This window comes from Ptiloglossa arizonensis, chromosome 3 (assembly GCF_051014685.1).
Source record: "Ptiloglossa arizonensis isolate GNS036 chromosome 3, iyPtiAriz1_principal, whole genome shotgun sequence".
Lineage (NCBI taxonomy): Eukaryota > Metazoa > Arthropoda > Insecta > Hymenoptera > Colletidae > Ptiloglossa > Ptiloglossa arizonensis.
Window position 1 is genome coordinate 4776210 of NC_135050.1, and position 23737 is coordinate 4799946.

General features: G+C 32.2%; 1 protein-coding gene across 7 annotated transcripts in view; it reads left to right on the forward strand.

The window, feature by feature from the left end:
- LOC143143968 (uncharacterized) overlaps positions 1–23737 on the forward strand; it is a 42206-nt gene that overhangs the window by 14291 nt on the left and 4178 nt on the right. For 3 of the 7 annotated variants that reach the window (XM_076305851.1, XM_076305853.1, XM_076305855.1), the window contains exons 7-8: positions 8311–8367; positions 19555–20248. The exons of 1 other annotated variant lie outside the window; for it this stretch is intronic. In XM_076305851.1, the coding sequence (XP_076161966.1) occupies positions 8311–8367; positions 19555–19594 (97 nt within the window). In that variant the 3' untranslated portion in view covers positions 19595–20248. Of the gene's footprint in view, positions 1–8112; positions 8259–8310; positions 8368–19554; positions 20249–23737 lie in introns of those variants that run through there. 3 more of the 7 variants (XR_012991304.1, XM_076305854.1, XM_076305852.1) reach the window with 3 other exon arrangements.

Below are 23737 nucleotides of genomic sequence, written 5' to 3' on the forward strand. Positions count from 1 at the left end.
TTACATAAATAGGCTTCTCTTCGTCATTCTCTTTTTGTTTTTTATTAGTATTTTCACTAAATCAAAACCAATTTTTAAGAATCAATCTTAAAAATATAAGCGGTAATGAGTAATATTAGGGAAACATTTTACGCGAGGAAAATAGAGATGTTTATAAGATATATTCTAACGAGCTCGACGAGATCTCCTCAACCTCTAGTCTTGCTAGAGTTAATATTTGAGATTTTAGCCTTTGGAATTTAAAGTATTCGTGCATCATACAAGTATTGAGTTGAAATCTACTTGCAAGAAATTTTGTTACGATACAAATTTAGTTTTCACATTGTCCGATACGTGTTTTTAATTATTTTAACACGCGGATAAATACTTTTTCCTTATCTAGAGGCAGTGATCATTTGGGGATTATTAATCAATGTATGATTATAAGTAATCAGGAAATGATAGACAATAATTTCTACATTACTTTCTTTATTAAAAATTTAACTGTTTTACCCCTTTGGGGAACTGTGGATACATATATTGTTTGAGGTGCGTTAATGAATACATATACATATGCGTTTGGTTATTTGCCAAATATGTTTTCAGCTTATACTTCTAACACAAGTAAAAATTATCTGTGCTCAAGATGAACATAGATACTTATGTTTCTATATTTACCTTAGTAACGACAATAATCAAGATTTCATTTATTTCGGGTAATTATTTTATTTTAAATAAAATAATTACTTACATGAAAATATATTCCGTCTACAGCGATCGCTATTGCGAGCCACATGCTGTCGACAAAGAGCATTTAAATTTGAAAAACTCTGCATTCAAGTGGTTAATATGCATCAGAAAATATGTTCTCTTTATATTAATTTTGAAATAATGGTTTTTTAAGAGATTCCATCCCTACACCTGAGATCGGGTAAATGATAGTATCGACTTGTGAAATTTCTCATCAGTTGCTCTGTAAAGGGGGACTTGTATTTAATAAGAATTATTAGATCTTGATTTCTTACTGACTCATCCTATAGTTTGAATATCCTAAATTTTGTAGCATTCAAGGAACGTATAGTATTTCTTTGTTCACAGTAAAAAGCTCGAGACAGACGCGTGCTATATATAGTAACGTAGAAGAGATACAATTCCTAAGTGATCGTTTCTCTTGCTGAAGACAACTTGTTCTCTCTCCCTCTCTCTCTCTCTCTCTCTCTCTCTCTCTCTCTCTCTCTCTCTCTCTCTCTCTCTCTCTCGGGAGCGGGACAGGGGTGAATTTGAAATTGTGGGGTTAGAGCTCAGTTTTTCAAAGGGTAGTCAAAACCTTGCTTTCAACGAAAAAATACCCTACTAAGAAGATTAAGCGTTGCATCGCAATAAATATTAATTTTGATGAAATAACTACGATAATAGCTTACAAAAACAATAATGGCGACAAAATTAAAGTAATAGTATGCTAATATACAGAGTGTTTTAAAAGTTGTGACAAATCAAAATATGTCAATTTCTCGCGTGAAAAGATATCGGAAAGCCCAGTACTATTTTGCAAATTGAAGCTTCGTTTTCGAGATATGTAGGATAAGGTGCTTACGGTATTTAAATAATTCACTTGCTTTTAACAATAGAAAGAAAAGTGTCAAACAAAAGTTGTATGGTTTTGGGAGGCACATAATATAATATCAGTCACTTTTTTTTTTATTGATGATGCTGTAGAGGAGATGTAAAGACCAAATTTGTTTTTTAAATGAAATAATGTTTTCTTTTTAATAACATGCTAATAAAGTGTCTCAAGACGAATACAATGACCCACGATTGAAAGTCATTCAAAATTGTACAAAATTAGCAGCCACAATAATATAACTTATACAATAATATAATTTATACAAAAGCGAAAAAGTCTATATAATTTTCACAGATTGTTAGTGAATTGTTAAACGGTAAATTTAGAGATTGTTGGATTAATCGGTTAGAAAATAATAGATGGTCTGTACGTTCGCCAGATTTATCACCTATTTTATTTGTGGGTACAGTTAAAATAACAAGTGTTACAGCGAAATGTCATTAACCAAAGAAAAAACGAAGAAGTGTATAAAAAGAGCCTGCGTTGTGATCGATTCGAATGAAATTCATCGTGTAGTGTTCTCTGTATCGACACGCTTTAGAAAATGCATCGATGATCAGAATCATAATTTTGAATACTTCTAGCAATAAATACGCAAATAAGTAAATTGGTGAATTACTTACAAAGTACCGTGAAACAATTTATTTTCTATTACAGTTGACATTGTGTAACGTTGAGTGACTTTCAATTATAGGTCATTATATTTGTCTTGAAACGCTCTGGCAAAATTAAAATAAAAAAACCTAATTCCATTTAAAAAAAAACAGGTTTGACTTTTATATTTCGTCTGTGTCTTCATCTATAAAAAAATGATTGGAACCAAACAATTATTGTTTAACACTTTATTATTAATTATTAAAAGCAAGCGAGTTATTTATATAACTTGTTCTAGATGTTTCACTCTGCATAAATAGTTAAAATTTTTACGTCTGTGAACGTTATTAACACGTATTTGTTGCATGCGAGTGCGTACATATGCAAGAGTGCGATTAGCTGATTGGTATATAAGTAATGCTTACCAAAAATTACGTCAATAAATTTCGAGTGCTTATATCTCGAAAAGAAATTCTCAAATTACAATACAGTAAAAGTTTTCAATTTCTCTTCGCATAAGGAATTTACTTATTTCGATAAGTTTCATCTTTTTGAAATACACCCTATATATTATTATATATTTCCTATGCAGACACATAAGTAAGTAAATAATGTATAAAATACGTAAAATATTATTAACGATACGTCACAAAAAATAAATCATAAGAAAGACGAAATTCTTGTTAGTTAAAGAAAGGGAATCAAGTCAAGTCGATTCTTTCATTTGTCCAACGTTAATTTGCTTTACTATTGCAATTTATTGCACCTTTTACTTGTTACACCTTTACAATTAAGGTATAAACGTGACCGAAGCATCTGTTGTTAAACTAACGAAGAGACGTTGTTATCGTGACGTCTTGGGTTTGGATGAATTGGATCAACGAAAGTACCGTAGCAGAGACCAACCCTATGGGATTTCTCTTTCATAGATCTTAGTTCCTGAGAAAAGCAATAATAAAGATTTTTGAACGCGACATATTCAGTAGAGTTAAGTTCTAAGATTGCAGCGTGATAAAGGCAATGAGTTCGTACTGCAGAAGCCAGTTGTTCGAATCACCGATATGCTTATATAATGTGTTCCATTTAAGTCGACACAACATAATATCTCGTAGTCAATTAATTAAGAAAAAAAAGGTGAAACACCTTCTATGATTTTTCGAGAGAATTCAAATTTATTAGTTTTTTTTAATGTATGGGCGTTTTTAAGATCATTTCGAGATTAACCTTTGTTTTTATATAAACCTGCATTTTTAATTTCAAAATATTACTTTTTGTAAAACTGTGCATAACTTTTGTTTGAAATATTTTTTGTAAAACCTCTATTTTTTAATATATTTAGGGAAACGTTCAGCTAATTGATTATCTATTAGATTCTAAAAAGTATCGATATTTCTCTCCATTTAATGTTTGTATTTTACATTTGCTTCGATTTTGTGAAAGCCCTTCACTGAACACACTTATTGATAGTTCGTATCTGATCAAAGAGCTACAGGTCAAAATCGAAGTAGTCTAGGAAATATATTATCATTAGTTATAATTATTTCTTTATTGTGAGTTTAAAATCGAATACTTAATAGTTGCAGAAAAGATTAAAGTGATTTTTATCTACGGTGAATTCAAACGAAATATTGATAAAGTTGTAAATTTGTAGACTTCGTAGTACCCTGGAGGATGTCTATCACGTCGTTTATTTTATTGGAAACAAAGCGAAAAAAAAAGAGGTTTAAGTCAAAAAACGAAAAAGGATACAAATAAATTCCAATAAAATCATGTTGTCGTTCTAATTAGAATTTAACAGTATTAAATATATACTGCGTTCGAAAATCTTATTGTTTTTCTCAGAAACGAGAGTCTATGGGAGAGAGGCTAGTCTAGGGCTAATCTCTATGTACCCTGTACTTGCATTGGTAAAAATCTTATCCAAAACCATGATGTCACTTTGACATTTCCTTATAAGAGCCAACTCACCTGTCCGGTCAAGGACTTTGATAGGTAAAACCATGATATTTCTGCCCCCCCCCCCCCCCCCCCAAGTACGCCCCCAACTAATATCACCTTACATTTGTTAAAACCAACAAGGAACCTGTCTCTTTCTCAAATACAGACAATCCTGAAAGAGAGGGGACAAAAAGAGGATTTTAGCTGGTGGAAAAGTATCCTTATCTGGATAGTTGAGTTAACTTTTAGTTTAGCCGAATTTTCATAACGATACGTTATGTTTTCCCTTGCACCGAATCACCGAATCTTTCCAACTTTTGTGAATTATGTATACATAACTAAAAATAGTGCAAAAAGCATTATACTTGGTTCTATTTGGAGCTACCAACTTGCTTGTTTCGACATCTTCCAAATGGTATGGTATGGGGATGAGAACGGATGGTGGTAAGAGTGACAGGTGTACCACTGCATTTGCTCACGCTATATAAGTGTGCCATTTCTTTGATATGGCGGGCAAAAACCGATTTGTGACCGATCCCAGCACGAACGCCGCAACAAATCATCATTCTGACATTTTTACTGCTTCAAGTCCCTTTAACGATGTCAGACTAGAGCCGAAACTTCGGCCCGAATAGCGCTAAACAGTGAAGTGCAACCGATTTTTCAGCTGTGATTTCCGATTTTCTGCTTTTTTGTGACTCCCTGTTATTTTGTGTAATTATCCTTAATTGAATTTCGTAACATTGAATTTCATCATCATCGTCCAAAAAATAACTGTACCTTTGAATGTGTTGAGTGAAATATTTGGAAGTTGAAACTTCTTTGAAACATTTATATTTATTTGTTATTGCGTATACAGTGAGTCCTCGAGTTATGCGAATTCGTAGATACGCTGATGTACCCCTGTTTATATTGTACATATTTTTTAAGCGTATATGTACCTCGATTTCTCTTTCCATACAGGTATACGTATAGATCTCTTTAGCTTTAATTAACATTTGTAACGAAAATTATATTGTATCAAATGTATTGCAGGGAGAAAGAAACATCAGATCTGGCAGAAATTACTGATTGCATTATATCAAACGTTTCAGTTATCTTCTAAAAGGTCTGTGACTAAGCTACTTACTCTGTACTACATCATTCTTGATCCGGTTCTGATCATTTTTCCTCCCTGCAATAAATACAACTCGCTTATGCAATTCGACTTACGCGGAAAGTTTCAGAATGAATTAACCGCGTAAGTCGAGGACTTACTGTAATTATGATTTATAATATTTATATTACGTATTAAGGAATTATAGTTATAAATATTTTTACGATTTCATATAAGTAATCAATTTATCCGTGTCGTATAGGTAAGTATCCATTCAAGTTCTTTTTCTAGCAGGAAATCTCGACAATTGTTTCTACGGGAATTTACCTTTCATGTGTGGTATATGTATTTTCTTTTTCCTCTCTTTTTAACGCTTTATTTATCATAATGAGAACAATTACCAGTTGAAGTACATGAAAACATAATGTATAGTAGAGCAAATAAGGCGAAATGTAACACAACACGAGGTAACGGTTTTTCGAAACTGTGGATTCCTTGAATGTTGTATTGGCCGTAGCGAAGTAAAAGCTTGGTCACTTCGATCATCGAACTTACCCCCACCTCCCTAGATCTTTATTTTGGGCTTCAATTAAATTAATAGTTTATGGTGGATATTGTAGAAGTGTTCAAGATTTAATATTTTGAGATCGCGCTATTTTTGAATACTAAACCGCTTATGACAATACAAGTAGCTATTAAGCGCACGTCGTCGCATAATTCATCAAAGTCGTTATGAAAGACATAAATAAAATCCAGTTCAAAACAAAAGTGATGAAAAGAATTTTGAAACGCGTTCATAAATAAATAACTGTGCTTGTGTTTCAGCTTTTTCTTTAAATTAACGGGAATATGGTAACCGTTGCAAAGATTATGAATAGAGGAGTTTAACAAGAATATTCACCACTACTGCAAAAGTTTCATTTAGATAATATAATATAATGTAAAATTTGCAGATTCAGCACTGGCCAAGTGTGTCATACTAGTATGTGCTAAGGCAATCAAAGGATGGGAAACGTAAACTAATTTTTATTTTTTTATTTTTATCAAGATCACTGAGGTACCATGAATTTGTTTAATTTCTTTTTTGTTGCTTATACGCCTTAACAAAGTGTTTATTCAAGTTCACTCTTACATTTTCCGAATGGGACATTTTTAGTAGTTGCGACCATCTTTATTTGACTCTCCTACTCTTAATTTTTGCAACTATGTGTCATACTTCTCAATGACTGTTAGCCTAAATACTGTAGTTTCATCACTATACTTTTATGACTGGTTTTTTAAACACGAACAATAACATTTGAACCTGACATTTTTCTTATGAAATGAAATACAAGTTTTACGATGGAGTAACATAGAGTGTCATAACCTTAGTACTTGTTTCTAGAATAAGTGTTAAGTTCGTAGGAAAAACTGCTGTCAAGTATGCAGTTTGATTGGATTTGCGTCAACTGCAAAGTGTTAAAAATGAAGATTGTTGTACCATTCGAAAACCTTGGAACAAGAAGTACACTACAGATAGTGCATGGTAATTTAGTTTCTGCAGCACAGTTCCGTATGCAGCAGTTTTAAACAACGTTTACAATAATATATGCTCATAAAAACTATGTATTTTAGCTTCGTACACAAACCAATCTTAGATGTGTTCATAGTAGTCTAATATTTATTACGTTAGTAAACACAAACAAGTCGGATATAGTCTATAATGAAATCAGCTACATTAAGTCTCAATCAAGTGCACAATTACCCGTCAAATTTTCAATCATTTGTGTCGAAAACAAAGGCCTATTTAAAAAAAAAAAAGTCATTCTATATTTTTAACTTATTTTTTTCTTCAAGAATTATCCTCTTTTCGGTTTTACTAACAATAACGAATCCTTCTAACAGGATGGTTCATTAGAAACAGGATATCTTAAATCTTCGTTATTTTAAATAATACGAAGTCTTGCTAACAAAAGTTGTATGTTTACGAAGGAGACATAATGTAATGTCAGTTATTTCTTTTTCGGTGGCAACATTGAGGAGACTTAAAAGTCAACTTCGTTTTTTTTTTAATGAAATATCCTTGACATTGTGTGTAAAAATTTGAACTATATCTATTGTGAAAAATATTGAAATTGTTATATTTGGACTACTATGTTGCATGCACGTTTCATTGTCTAGAATGATAAGAAAATATTGACAGTGTGTTAACGCTGCTGTAAAAGATGTATATCTTAGAAAATGTTCTGTTCGAAGTAGGATGATGTACCTTAATGCAGTAACTCCTTGATAAAACATTGTGATTTTAAGAATTGGTTGACAAAATTTCTCAGCGATGCTGCATGCGTAACGACAGCCACTAATGTAAACTAAAAATTTGTATATTTCTCATTGTATCTTCGTAAGAGTATTATTCGTACAACGTATAAAGAAAAGTAGTCCGAATACAGTTGTATTTGGTCTAATTTTCATTGAAAGAATCTCGTCGATTTATTGATAATACTTTCGTGAAGATACAATGAGAAATAGAGACCCAAACGCCTGTAATATTAATCATGCTCGTTATTGCGCACATGATTGGGTCTCAGTTCGAGATATGAAAGATTAATTTTAGGAACAAATTTGCTACCATCCCTCCTTCATATGTCCCTCGCATATACGAAAGTGTTACGTTTTATCAAGGGACTACTATACTTTTCTTTTTTAAATTTATTATTCTATGGGATCCTGTCATAAAAAATTGATCGTTCCATGTAGAAAAACGAAGTTGACCTTTAAATGTTCTCTGCATCGGCAACACCGACACAAAGAAATTATATCCACCATATTATGTTCTCTACAAAGCTATATCATTTTTATTAGTAACACTTCCTTTTATTATTTAAAATGTTTTTGTTTTTAGTGGACCACCTTGTATAACGCAGCAGTCAACGTCGTATCAATACAGTAATCAAGATTATAACAACATACTTCATAATGCTTGAGTAGTTTAATCAAATGTATTCATATATTTATTGTATTATTATACACACAAGAAGAGATATCTGTAAATAAAATTTGATTAGAATAAAATAAAAAGACGGCTTATTTTTTGTTATAGTTATACTGAAGGATACGACAGACCAGATGCTTATGGTCCTCCGCGTGGTGGTGGACGGTAAGTCTTATTCTTTCTCTTGTTTTTAATATATAACACTTCTTACACCACTGCGTTTTCCAAAGTGACATCACAGCGTTGAAGAGCGATGTTTACTTCTGCGAGAGTGATCGTTCGTTAATCATGCGACCGCGCTTTTTTTGCGCAATGTGTACTTCATTCGGTTTAACACTGATCTCAGTGTGCTCACGTTTTTGTGCGAATCGAAATAGGTTAAACATTTTCTGTAAAAGTATAAGGTGTGACACTTAGCGCGACGGTGGGTATGTTTCTTCAACATAGAAAGCGTATATCTGTATGTGCAACAACACACAAATAATTGCTATCGTCGAGAAAATAAGAGAAAACCATTCTGCGACTTTTCTAATGTTGAGTGTAAAAAAGAACAGAGGTAGTTTGTTATTCTGGTTGAATTTTATCGTACTTGGTGAATTGTTTGTTCGTGTTGATATTCAGCATTCATTGTTTATACATTTTCTAGCATTTTTCATTGTAGTTGAGAATACTATGATGATCGAATACTTTATTTATGTATCTATATGAAATAAGTCACGTGAGAATGATATTGCGAATATGTATATTATCTTTGGTGGTACAAAAACGGAAGAAGAAAAATGTTTGGTTCAGATTGCCCCAGTTTTTTACGAGGTCAGTTTTCAAGATTTCAAAATCGCTAGAGTTTTCATGAGTGAACGGACGTATTTATTTTAACATAAGCAAAAGGGTCGTAATAATATGAATATAACGATGCTATATTGCATGATTTTGTTGAACGAATGTGGAAATAAACATGTTTAAAATTGAAGGAGAATTTCCTGTACAAAAATTTCAATGCTCTTAAGATAATGCTCTTAAGACATTATACCTATCAACCTAATCAGAATAAATCTCAACAACTGTCCACAAAAGAGCAAAAACTTTCTAGAAAAATAATAACAGCAATGTTTACGTTGGTATTCGAAAGGAGCAACATTTCTCAAGAGATCCCAAGGACAACTAATAAAGAACTTGATACTTAGGCAGTCTTTGTAAATACTGGGTACTATAGTCATCTGGCTGATGGTTTGTAATTTTGGGTGAGTTGCACACCATTGGCATACATTCTAATCTTATGAATATTTTGTACCAACTGATTTTATGGTTTATAATTTATTCCATCTCACAACTGTTAGAAATAATAATAATAATAGAATTATTTTTCCTTATGTCTGTGTTCACTGCAATACTTCAGCATGTGTCACCAGTATGTCGGTCAACAGCGATTGACACTTAAATAAATATATAAAATATCATAATTCATGTCACTCTAATCTATTTACTTGTATGATGAGTATAGTCGGACAAGGAAGAGAGATTGACACGTAAAGTAGCTAGGCGATGGGGTTTAGGTCTGTCAAAACTTGAAACGATCGCTAGCCAAGCTACTAAAAGCTATGTTTTGTTTTCAAAACAAGCTTATTTTAAACATGCATTTTTATCGTTACGAACGATTTATTAATCAGGTTTTGAGTGAAAATTAGTCTACTGAGCTAGTGGAATCAAAACACTATTGCAATGAGAGACCGTTAAAGGGACTTGCGGTAAAAGAAATGACAAATTTATGGTACATCGTGTCACAAAAATGTATAAAAAGAATAACACTTCGTATAGTGTGAGGAAGTGCAATGATGCACCTCTGTCACTCATGCCCCTCCCCCTCCCCCCATACCATAACAATTAAAATGCGTCGTAACAGGCAAGTTGGTAACTCCGGACAAAATCAAATGGAATACTCCTTGGAATATTTCTAGTTATACGTAATTTAAATGACAAAATAACGTATAATTAAGGATAATCTGAGTGAGATCGTGTTTGGACTTATTTTCATTGAGAACATTTCATCGATTAATTGAGAATACTCTCAAGAAAATACCGAACATACAAAAATCTTAATTTTTAAAAATATATCTTTCTAGCAAATACATAAAATCTCGAATGATGATTTTTCTGAATTTCAAACTAGAACAGTTTTTATGTATCGTATTTACAGATAAGTGAACAGTATATACAATCCAATTGTATTAAGTTATCTGGACAAAGTAGCAATTTTTTTCCAGGCATCAACCTCTTTTTATCGCAGACTGACGATAGTGAATGGCTTTCGGGGTATCCACGATCCTGATGAACACTTTGTAAATGAGACGGAGCTGAAATCGTAGAGGCCGATGTGTACAAGAAACGGTAGAACATTAGCCGTATTATCTGGCTTACTATTTTTATACTGAATTCAAATTGCGTAATGGTTTTTTAAGTTTTTTTTTTCTTTTTTTTAATATCCTCTCTTTGACATATGGTCTTTCACTTTCCCAACGATATGACGTACAAATATTAACATTAGAAATATTTAATTTTAATTATTTCAGAGAACCTACGATATTTCTTACAGACAAAACACGATTGAAGAAGTAACCATATAACGTGAACAATATGAATGACAATGTCATATGAACAACACGACTTTGTCTTATTTCCATTTGTAACAAATATTAATTAAGAATATTATATTTTTCTATAACAAGCATGGGCAATAATTTTGCTTTATAAAAGAAATTCCAGGCTGCCCAAAGCACACAGCTCTTATTGTTCCCTATCCTCAACAGTGCATAGCGGTTGCATCAGGTATGCACTGCTGGCCAAAATTATTAGTTCACTTCACTTTCATTCACTCTTCGACATATTTTCAATTGGATTTATATCCGGAGAACATGCCGATCATAAACATTTAAGTTTAACTCTCGTGTTATGTCGTTGCTAGATTTTTTCGATCTGGTGTTTGTGGAGTCAACATTGATGGAATTGCAATGTGCAATTTCCTTCATAGAACTTATCAAGTGCTTTTCCAACACTGTCAATTTTTTCTCTTTAGGAATATTAAAATTATTTCAATACCGATGCAAATTATTCGAGTCTTGTAACAACAAATCACAGATTCTAAAGTTGCCGAAACTAACAATGGCTTCCAGGTGTAATGGTAGAAATTATTAAATAAGATAAAAATAATTTTTCAACAAATTAGTCATAGTTAAGCAGTAATTGACTATTGGAAACAATTTTCATTCAAATTAATTCATAAATAAATGTTTTTTTTGTAACTGACTCTTTTGTCCAACCTACAAACAACACCTTTCTTAAAAAGATTAATAATTTATTGTTTATCCGAGTAGTGTAAAATTTTTCTTAACGACATTATTTTTTGCATATTTTTACGTAATTCTGCCCAAGGAGAAAACGATATTCTTAAGTGAATAATAAACAAGTCGATAGTGAAATGAACTTACAATTTTGGTCAGAAGTGTATATTCTTAAGGCATACGGCGTTGCTTCTCTACTACCACATGCATCCCAATCCATCGTTTCCTACTGTGACGTCACCAGCTCCTCATGAAGACTACTTTTGCCCTCGAAACAGCAAGGTTGCCTATGCCTGTTCTGTAGTTCGTACAAATATATTATATCGTTGAGAAAAAAAAAGTTAAATCAAAAAACCTTTCGAAAAACAATATTAAACAAATATTCGGAACACTATTTTGGGATTTCAATCCAAAACCTTATAAGCTAGTATGAGTTCATGACGCTTTAGTACACTACCCGCGGCAGCTATTGCAAACAATATAAGTTTTTTGGTCTCGTAAAAGTACGTGAAAGTTTTTGAAGAAAACGCCTTGTCCCATGAGGACTTTTCTTTGTTTTACAATAAATTTTCATTTCTGCTAAGAATCACGACGTTATTGAGATTTTAATATTCAGAACCAATTTTTATCAAAGTGGTTTGATTATATATGGCTAATGTTCTACAATTTTTTTATGCTCATCAATCCCTACGATATTTGAACTTGATTTGACTCGAAAAATGCTCGTAGATTTGCTTTATAAAATGTCACTCTATAATGATAATATAAATTTTTATTTTCGGTAGTAAAGTAAGGATACCTAACAAGGACAACAAAAATTGAATCTTTCAATTAAAAGATAATTGATATTTTTACATGTAATTGGTGTCAAATGTTTCTTATAATGTTCAGATTTATATACTAGATAAATAAAGTCCACTTCTTGAGCTTTTGATGAGAGCAAAAATCAATTTTATGCTCTCATCTGTAGCAAATCCCACATTAAAACCACTGATCTCCGCTTCTGTTGTTTTTTAAGCGATTGTTCCAGTACAAACATTCTACTCCATCATCTTCACCGTCAGTACCATTGTCTTCGTAGATTTTTCTATACTGCTATCCATTGTTTTTTGTTTCTACTCTTTTCTTTTTTAGTATATAATTTCTTTGCTACAGTCCCTTTGACAATTTTCTTCTACTTCCATTGTTGTGATCTTTTGATAGTTTCTTTTAAGGTTTTCCTATAAGATAATGCCGTTAATAAATATCCAGACCCTCGATATCTAAAAACTTTATATTTGATAGATAGTAAAGGGTTAATTTGGACTGGTGAAATCACATTGTTTGGTTCAGGTAATTGCATTTGATCTAATTGCATTGATGAAACATTGTCGATATGAAAAACGTTACTTATAGTAGTCAGAACCTGCAGAATTTTTATTATCATTATTTTCACATGTAGGAAAGTACAGTAAAAGTTGGATAACTGTATGAAAATTGAAACCTAAGCCAAGCACTTATCTAATGAAGGTGTTAATTTTTAGACCCGATACCGCTTGAACTGTCCTTCGAAGTTCACCTTTATTTGTGCCGTACGTAGAAAAGGATAACAAGTGAAAGAGAAAGAGGTCTGAGAGTCGAGGCGAGAAAAAAGAACATACCGGTGAGACAATTCTAATGCAATAATGAAACTTCTATCACTGTGTTTGTGAGGGTTTTCTGATTAAAATTAAACCAAACAAAATTATCATACTGATTATATTTGCTTGTTTAATAATTCATTAATTATCGTGTATGATTATGTATTAAAATTTTAATTTCATCAAATTCTATCGATCATCAAGCTCGTGATGTGTCAAGGAGAATCGTCCTCAGTTGTGGGGATGAACAGATAGCTACGATGTAGATCACTTCTCGCAGTTATCCAACTTTAACTATAGTAATCACAGAAAAACATTTCAATTTAACGGATAAAAACCTCTTCCTGAAGAAGACTGTAAGCTGCATTAAATAGTCTAGCTACTCTGAGTTGAGCCACTAATGTTCGATTCTATCTCAGTGTATTTAAGTAATATTTGATTGGTCTTACAAATCCTAAGAGTTAAACGAAGAATGCTCACGTGATATTCTTTTGCTTTTATTAAAATATCAATATCTTTATTTATAATGGTACGTGGAATGTAAAAAGAATTGAGTTTTCTGCACTTGAGCTGATGTGTTTTATAAAATGTATCTACTTTGACTTATGACATATCCTTTATGGCCCTGTAGGAGCTTCATCCATTAATTCTCTTCTTTTTTTTTTTTGTCTTTCTGAGCCATAACAAAAATGAAGGGTTGTATATCCTCTTTGTATCATGTACAATTGTAATTAATTTTCCTGTTTCAGTTAATAATTCTACGAACTCTTCTTTTTTCTTTTAGTGTAATTATTTTAGACACTCTATGCTGAGCAACAGAAATGTCTGTTTCATCAACATTAAATATGTGACGAGGGCGTCTCTTTACTTTATCAAGTTCTGTTTCATATGAATTAAAAAAGTGGTTTACATTTTCTACTGAAAATTCTAAAACTCTTACACGAGATGTAGTACACGATGTTCTTAACTCTCGGAGGACGGACCTCGTGGAGATCGAAATTTAATCATTTCTGACTCATGCCAAATACATGCATAAACAGATTTCAAAGTGTAATTTTTCTTGCATTTTATGAATAAGTTTATTATAGAGAAAAAATATAGGTTTATTATACACAATTTATAAATTATTATACAAAAATATTCTATAAAAATAGGTTTATTATAGAAAAAAGAAAAACCAGCATATTTAAAAAATAAATAATATTTATTAATTTTCTATACAATTTCCACACAAAATTGTATTTTCCCGAATACAATGGTTATTACAAATGTGTCGTTGACACTCTTTACACGCAAAAGTATATTTGTTATCGTTTTTTATACAAATATAATAACATCTTCCACATTTAACTCTTGAAATAATTTTATCCTTCGATAAAACTTATTCAACAACCAGTTACTTCGACTGCTCTTTTGAATGTCTGAAAAACGACTAACATAAGGACCCGAATGACCTATGTTCGTCCTGCGAGGGTTAGTGCAAGCTATGAAATTCTTGTCGTGATGACTTTGAACCATTTTCTTTCTGCTTATTCAATTTGAAGTGGATGAGACCAATTGTGGTTTTAATAGCCAATTAAAAGACCATTCTTTTACACCAGTTTTCTTTAAATCAAAGAATTTGCTGTCTGTGTCAAAGCAATATTGTACTAACAATTTTTCTATAATTTTTTTTTAAATTAGCCTTCTGTCTATTAGTGTGATACTAATTTTTCAGACGATAAGTCAGATTTTCAATAATTGCGTAGAGTTCTTCTTGGAATTCCAAATTTATTTACAACAGCTAATGTTTCAAATTTTCCTGCTTTTACGAAATTAATTATCTCTATCGTCTTTTCTTTATCCCAAATTTTTTGTCTGTATTAATTATAAATGGACAATGAATGAACTAAGAAAAGGAAATAAAACTGGTGATGCTTACATTATGTGGTAAATTAACCATGTAAATATATCAAAGTGTTTCAATGAACGTATTGTTTTATCGCTTTTTGATCACGCACTAGTAGCACAATTGTTTTGTCGAAACTGCTTTGCGATATTTAATCTCTTACAGTTAGATCATATTTAGAACACTAGGGACAGGCTATATTAGAAACACAAGTATTGAGAAAAGAAACCCATTTTTATTAAGAAAAATGTTTGAATTAATAAAACTATTCAAGTACATTATTAATCAAATATTTCAAGTAGATATACATGCATTTATAGAATGTTTAAACTTACTTTCTTCGAATGTGATGTAAAATTGTGGCTATCCAATGAATCTTAAGGTCTCACCAATCCTCGATTAAACAACGTTGATTATGCATAATTAATTATCATGTCACACGTGATATCTTAAATTATTACGACGATTACGAGGTAAGTGGGACCTTCTAAATGATTTTTACACGGGCTATTAACAATTAATATCTCGGATATAAATCTTCAAAAGAGATTTCGTCTTATTTTAGCATATAATAAAATCATGGATTGTAGATTCAGGCAACCGTATAAAACACAAAATATAAACAGGTTAATGCCTACAAGAAAAAAATAATTAGACATGTGTTATTTAAGTTTAAATATAAATTCAATGTGTAGAGGTTCGTCAAAATCGGCAACGAAGTCAGTTGTGTCTCCCATTATGAAATTGGATCAGTTACCTGAGTTATACTGTATATTATAAGTTTTTAATATGGCAAAATTTAATGTGACAAAACTAAAAACTATACTCAGTTTTTTTATTCAGCGACCATGATACTTCTTAACTCTTTTAATAGAAATTGATATCTGTCTTCCATTTAATTGTCGATTATAACTTTGAATGATTTTTGGGAGATTATTTTACAATTTAAGAAACTTCTATCATTAAACGTGACGATTTGAAAAATGTATATCTATCGCTCTACTTCATAAAGTTAGAGAACCCAGACATTTTGAAACATTGTGTTCATATAGACTAATTTACTCATAATATAAAACCATTTTTCGTTAATACCATAATAGAACTTGAGAGGTAAAATTACCTTTTGAAATAATAATAAATTGAAATAATACAGAATTTTTTATTTCACGGACTAATTACATGAATGGTGAGAGATATTGAAACTAAACTTAAACAAATACTACATCTTTTTCATTATATCCACAAAATTACGTAAAATGATCAAATGATCCATGTTTTTTAAGATATAATCTGCAACCGACAACTTCAAATAACTCATAAATTATTTGTTGTGCGAGAAAATGTTTCGAATAAAAGTTGCATGGTTTCCAGAGGAACACAGTACTCTAATCGGTTTCGTCTTATTTCGTTTTTTTTTATCAAGATATGGAGGTCACTTTTAGTTTTTTATATGGAATAACTAATATTTTTCCCGAATTCGGTTAAAGCATCAAATTCTACAAAAAAGAAAGTATCATATCAAATATGATCTAAAATGAATAGTTACTGAAATGTTCTCATATAAATTATTTTCTATTAGAAAATATCAATCAACACGACTGTTGGCATAATTTATAAGATTGCTTTATTTACGACAATAGATCATATTTCGCGTCATCGAACAACTAAATTTAGCAAACGTAGAAGTCGTATATGAGAAACGTCTTACCATTTAACAAATGCGAATCTCGCTTAAAATGAAATTTGTTTTGCAAGTATTTCAGTGATTATTAATTTTAAATCTGATTTGGTGTAATATTTTTTTGTGCAGAATTTTCTACTTTTCCCAAATTCGAGAACAAATATTACTCGTTCCGTTTAAAAAAAACTAAGAGTGGTCATATCTCAATAAAAATGCAACATAACATTACAAACAAAACCGATTATAATACCATATGTTCCTCTGGAAGCTATGCAATAAATAAATAATTCATAAGTTATTTGAAGTCATGACGTTGCAAGAGACTCACCTTGTCAATCGATAAATCAATTAGTGCGACCACATTGTAATTGAAATGTTGTTTGAAAATTAAATTCTAAACTCCAACACAGAATCCAGGCCTTCGCGCATGTGGTAAATTTATAGATCCACAAAATATTGAAGTCGGGTAAAAATTTGTTTACGATCATTCAAGGTCTCCAAATGAAATATTTTCTATTGGCAGAGTTATGTTGTTCGTGCACTGAATATAAAAAAAACTGAATAAAAAAGAATGATCGATCTTGTTCCCAATCTACACCAGGAATTTCCATTAATGGAACAAAACCGTGTCTTCATTTATGTCAATTTGTTGAATAACTATCTTCACACGATAAGAAAGAAATATACAAACATATGTTTTACAATTCGTTTTCAAAATTTCACATTGTTCGAATTATTCGTGATACATGTACATTAATGTGATATATACTTTTACAATACGTATACAATTATAACAGACCCTTTTGAAACAAACAAATGTTCAATTTCAAGAGAATGCTAAACAATGTTTTAAACTATTGATCTGTTCGACTCGTTGATCATACGGTAAAGTAAATTGCGAAAGAATATTTATTAGTTCCTTACACAAACATATACATCAATAGATCTGTTTATTAAGAGAAGCAAATTGAAGAAAAAGTATTTGAATGATCGAGCAGCGGAAAAGTGACCTTAAAAGACAACCTAAAAGTTCCTTACTTGAGACAAACTCTTATTAGATACTACCTCTCTTCTGTTATGTACTCTGTGGTAAAAGTCCGCGAATTTAGCGTCTACGTAATTCAAGATTGTTGCGATTAATCAGACGATAGTTTGGTAGATAATGTCAAATGAACCGTAATGCGTTACGACACACTGCGCCACTGAGCAGCATGTATTCTAAAGATGCGTGTCATCGGTCTCCGTGCCAATCATCCGTACGTATTTTATTCTTCTTGAAACAAAATCGCGCTGGAAAAAATGTGTATTGTGTTTCAAGACGTATAGAAAAGGAAGCTCGGGTTTCTCACAAGAATTGCGTTGCGATATTCCTCTTGCGTTTGTTGCAAAGAACATTAAGTGATCGAACAGGTAGCAGAAAATTTTCAACAATTACAAATAAATTTTATTTTCGAACGATTAAGTACACGAAGTATTAACGACCGCTTAAATCGTTTTTAATACGCTTTTGCGACAATAGCGACAGGTGCCTGGATGCGGCGATAAAATAACTTTAAACATGTGACAACTTATCAGACCTGGGCGTGATCGATGCTTCAATTTCTACCAGAAATACGATTTACCTTAACGTGCATACTGTATCTTCAGCTTGAAAAAATGAAGCGTAATTTAGTAAATGTAAAGCACGAAAAACGTTAGAAAATTGTCCGATTAATGAAAGAAACGGAATCATTGTACAAGTTACATTAAAATAAAACACGATTCGTTTTATGATTTTACTTGAAACGACTGTTGCTTAAAAAAATTTTTTAATTTCTTTCTTTAACCAAGTAATAAGATACGTCGTGTGCAGTTAAGCACAATTTTAGTTGAAAGTACAAAATCTCAAAGTGATATATTTTTTAGTGTTTTTGGTGTTCTGGGTAGCTGCAATCGTTCGATGATCTTAATTAACGTATGTTGTGCGAACACGTATATAGCTACTTGTGAATATGAAAAACTTGCAATGCTGGTTTTTACTTTAAACGGTGCGAGTACATTTGCGATAATAGGTGTCGAAAAATTGAACGTGTTTTCAATTGTTTCTCAATATTTCATTTTTCACTAGATTCGTAATCCTTTCGGCGTATAGACACATGCATGAAAATCGCTACAGGATGCGGTTTTTCCCAAGTGTATTTTAATTTCCCGATAATTAAAGTGTCGAGACAAAATCAGTATTCTGATTCAAAGATCCAATACGCCAGAATATTATCCACTGTCTGGTCGTTAAAATATACCTAAAAGGAAACCTTCCTGTTCAGCGTGTTTTATGCATTCCGTTAATGGTATCTGAACGAAACAATCCGTTTCAGTGTTCGTATTCAAAAGGGGGGAGGAGACAATATCTTGTGGACAATTAATGTAAATCGCGAGATGCATAGTGAAAATCAAAAAAAAAAAAAAAAAAAAAAAGAAAAATCTTAGCTGAAAGACACACGTACACTATAGACGCTCTATACGAGGTGAGCGTACGTATGCTACAAAATATAATAAATAAAAAGAAAATTCCAATCGCGGGAAGACACAGTTTACGAGTGCTTTAACCCAGGTCTGAAAGTTGTGTCATTCGGCAAATGTGTGTTACATGCGTTGCGACAGTAAATACCGAGAAATCAGGTTTCCGCCGTGCATTCAGTATTTGAGCGACAGAATTAAACCGTCGACGAAAGAAAGAATTTTCGGTTGAATGAATTCGCGCATATCAGTGTTACATCTTATACTTTCCAGCTTCTTGCGCCGCAAGACGATGAAATTAATTCTGCGATTTTTCATTTTCTGACCTTTTAGCTTCCCAGGTCCGGCAGACGCGATGCCACCGAGGTACTAAAAGCGTACTAAAGCAAATACTAAGCGCATGCGAAAGGCACCCTTAAATAATGCCTCTTTAGTGGTGGTCGTTCGCTTACGGAATCGAATACCTAGGAACTGCCCTGCGTCCGACAAATACAGAGTCCATACCATTACATACGATACTATGTATAATGATAGATAGATCTAATGTTTAACACTAACTTAAGGTACGGTAAGAATAAGAAGTATCAATGAATAACATAATCAGTAATGAAACGCAACTAAGATTCTTTAAAGAAGAAGAAGAAGAAGAAGAAGAAGATCGAATCCCCAATGAAAATTGTAATGTGGAATCAAGGAATTTTATATGTTATTCATTTTTTCCAGCAAATAGTGGGTATTCTTTTTGTGCGATTTGTGTTCGTAGTTTTTTTTTTCCTGATATTTCCTATGTTTTTCTCTCGTAGTGGTACAGCCCAACTTTAAATGGTGTGGGTTGAATTATCTTTTATCTATCTTAAGTCATATGATAATTACACCCTAGGATAGATGATTTCGTTATAAGTTTATAATATTTAGATCAACAAGATGGTGGCATAGGCTATTAAACAAAAAGTGCTGTATAATCTTTTTTTACACGTAAGAACTTGGATAATATTTTAAATGTTCATTAATAAAGCAAAAAAACGAGTTTGCAGAAGTTATCAATGTACCTTGACGGAATGAAAAATAAAATTTAAACGAATACATCTTTAAATCTTTTAGCTAAATATTTTAAAGTATATTCACCTACTTACAATTTTACTTGTAAACCGCTTACAATTCACAGAACTTCAATCCAAAGCATACACACGTAATTATTAAAGGTCTTTTTATTTTTGACATTAAGTATTGATCATACTTTTATTTGTGCTTTCCACGCAAGAAACTGCTACTAAATCTTCTCCTCATTAAAATATACGACGCTGATTAGTCACTACACAGAAGGGGATCATCGAAGACATTTAAATGCAAGATCAGGTGAAATGTGATTTACTCAGTCGAGCTATCCTTTGCCGTTCTCCAGCGAATCAACTAGGAATAATCAGCGCGCGTTCAAATGTGGTACACATAATAATTATTTGAATGACGTTTTGCATTACAAAATTGCTTTACCGTATTTGTTTCTTCCTGTATTATCTAATGGGATGCATTAGAACCGATAAGATCAATATTAATCGTTTTATAATATTCGTACACTACGTCTAACGTTCACTTTCTTTTCAATTATTCGTTATCAATTTAAATCGGCGCATAAGTATCGCCAGACCTTTCGTATCGCACAAGTGTGCGATTAAAAATTTTACGAACATTGCCAACATTGCCAACATTGCACATTTTTAAACACAGTACTTGTATTCGAGAAAAATAGTAGTCAACAATCGTGGAAATACATAGGAAATATAAAAACGTATAAAAATTTCACAACCAAAAATAACGGTTTACTGTTTTGCTATCGATACGTATAGTAATTTCTTTTACAAAGTAACTATTGTTAGTGTAATACCGTTGAAACTATGGAAATCAAAGAAACATTTGTTTAACGAGAGTTACGTGTACACAAAAGGTGTAAAAGTAATGATGTGTTTGTTTTGTTTCTCTCTTCGTCGAACCAGTGTAAAAACCTGTTCGTATAACAAATTCCATACATTTATACTTTTACATTTTTCTCCACGTCTGTTGCTTACAAATCGATATATTGGTACGCTAATTGTTACACGTCCACTTGAGCAATGAAAAGAAAGTAAAAATTTTCGCATTTTGAGAACATTTTCATCCATAAGAAATTCCCTACCGCCATACAATGTGTGCTTCCTCTTTGTACCGAGCAACTTTTTTTAAACAAACTTATCTTCGATTCTTATACTTACGAAAATATTGCGTTAGAAATAACGAATCACTTTATGTAACAAACTTTACCGTTATCCACTGTTGGTTACCGTTGATCCGATATTCTCACACGTGCAATGAATAATTAAAGCAATCACCGTATGTTACGTACGAATATTACAAGTCCTTTAGCTTTGATCTTACATTGTCAGTTTATTGTCTTCGTGGATAATTAGGAGAACAGAATTATATACATTCTGTTTGTCTAGCAGTAGTTTCATGGTTGTAATAATATTCACATACTTTAATAAGACATGGCGAATGATATACATTCGAAGAAGCAAAATGAAATGCAGAACGTCATTTGGAGTTTGATGGAATCTACATGTCTTGTACTCAGACAGCGTAATCTTGAATTGTGCGACGAACCGCGTAAGCGCACCGCACTCTAATCCTGGTGGCATATCAACGTCCGATAATTGAAGAAACGATATCAAGTCGCTTACCTATGCGTGTGGCCTGTAGATGCGACACTCTGGTGAATAGTGCAAGCTTCGATATGCGGATAACGTGCTACAAATTGCGTTTGCGCTCAAAGCTGGCGGTGCTTTGAATTTAAACAGAAGGTATGTTCAACGCGTGCGCCCTTTACTCTTTGCTCGTTAAAGGAAAAAAAGAAGTAAAAAGCAGGATGCGTTCATGCGCATTGTGTCTATATTAATTATTGCGAACACTGAAAAATTGACGGTACAAAACTGCAGAAAAACGTTATAATCGTCGATTGTGAAAATACCGTTGCGAAGATGCTGCGATAGCGATTGCTTTTAGCATTTAATACGCGTCAATTCTAATTCCATCTCTAAATAAATTAGTCTACGATTCATTTTATTTTCACGGATGGTTCGTTCGAAAGTGTCACAAGTCAAACGTACTTTCTTTTCTTTTTTTTTTTTTTATAATAGCGTCTGTTTGGAATTTCATTTCTCGTCTCACAATATCTTGACAAATTTTCTAGTTTGCAAGATTTCCTTGCGACCGTATATCACGCAATCATTAGTGGTCTCCAATGCTTGCTAATAAAAATACTTTCTTTATTGTCTCGTGTTTTTGTATACGTTACAAATGAGAAAATAGAATCCTGCATATTCTCGTCTGCAGAGTCCAAACGTTTAGGACAAGCCGGAACATGCGAATTTCTCATTGCCGAGAGACGTCAAAATGTCCTTTACTATTTTCCAACTTATGGTTCTGTTTTTTTGAGATACGAGGCACTAATATTTGGATATCCGACTTCTGGTAACAAAGATGTGTAGATGTAGATTCGTTCACGCTGTGCTGCTGACAGTACTGCTACGACTGCACCTCTGTGGTCATTAATGCATTTCTCCACAGTTGTAATAATACTTGACACGTCGAAAGCACGCGTTACATTTACTTCGATGACTTTAAACATATTTTCTCCCATGATCGCATAACACGTTCCCATTTTTAACCTTCGAAAGAAAATTTCTTATTTTCTGAAGATTTACACCAAAAAAGGACATTAACATTCGTATATCGTTAAATTGTAATATTGACACGTAAATACATATACGGATATTATTTCTGCATGTATCGTACAGTGAAAACGTGGCACGACAATAGTTTATCAAAGAACTTTAATAAAAACGAATTTTGTTTTAATAATACTTCACGCAGGGTTCGACCTTGGCTTCTATGTAGCCTAACGAGTTACAAGACACATTCTCGAAGATAGATCTTGTTTCACCAGTTAAGATAATAATGATTGTCTAGATTACACTTGAATAATTACATTCGTCGAATATTTAACAATTTAGAGTAAACGGTTAAAAAACACGGTAGAGTTTATCAAATGATCAGGTAAATTGAAAAATTTTGATCAACCCCAAAGAAGTATCATAGTTTTTGATGTTATCATGAGCCTTGTACACTATGTATTCTGAACTTCGAGACAAACGTTAATATCCCTTTAAAATTGAGTGCGAATTCAATCAGTATCGTCTCGATACTGTAAATCAGATCTCCCTAAAAGTTTTCTATGACTTGTTAATGGTATAAAATTTGTTTCCATTAAAGTTCTTTAATTTGTTAGCGAAAATCCGAAAAGTAGCTAATAAACGAATCAAATAAATTATTATCGTACTACTCTCTCACTGTAGCCTTTATTCCAAACAAATGAGAAAAGTTTCCGAATCATATGTACTTCGTACCAAATTACAAATTAATCAGTGTGTAAGCAAGAGTTTCGTGATATTTCATAAAGTAACAAATTTTCTTGCTATGATGAAAA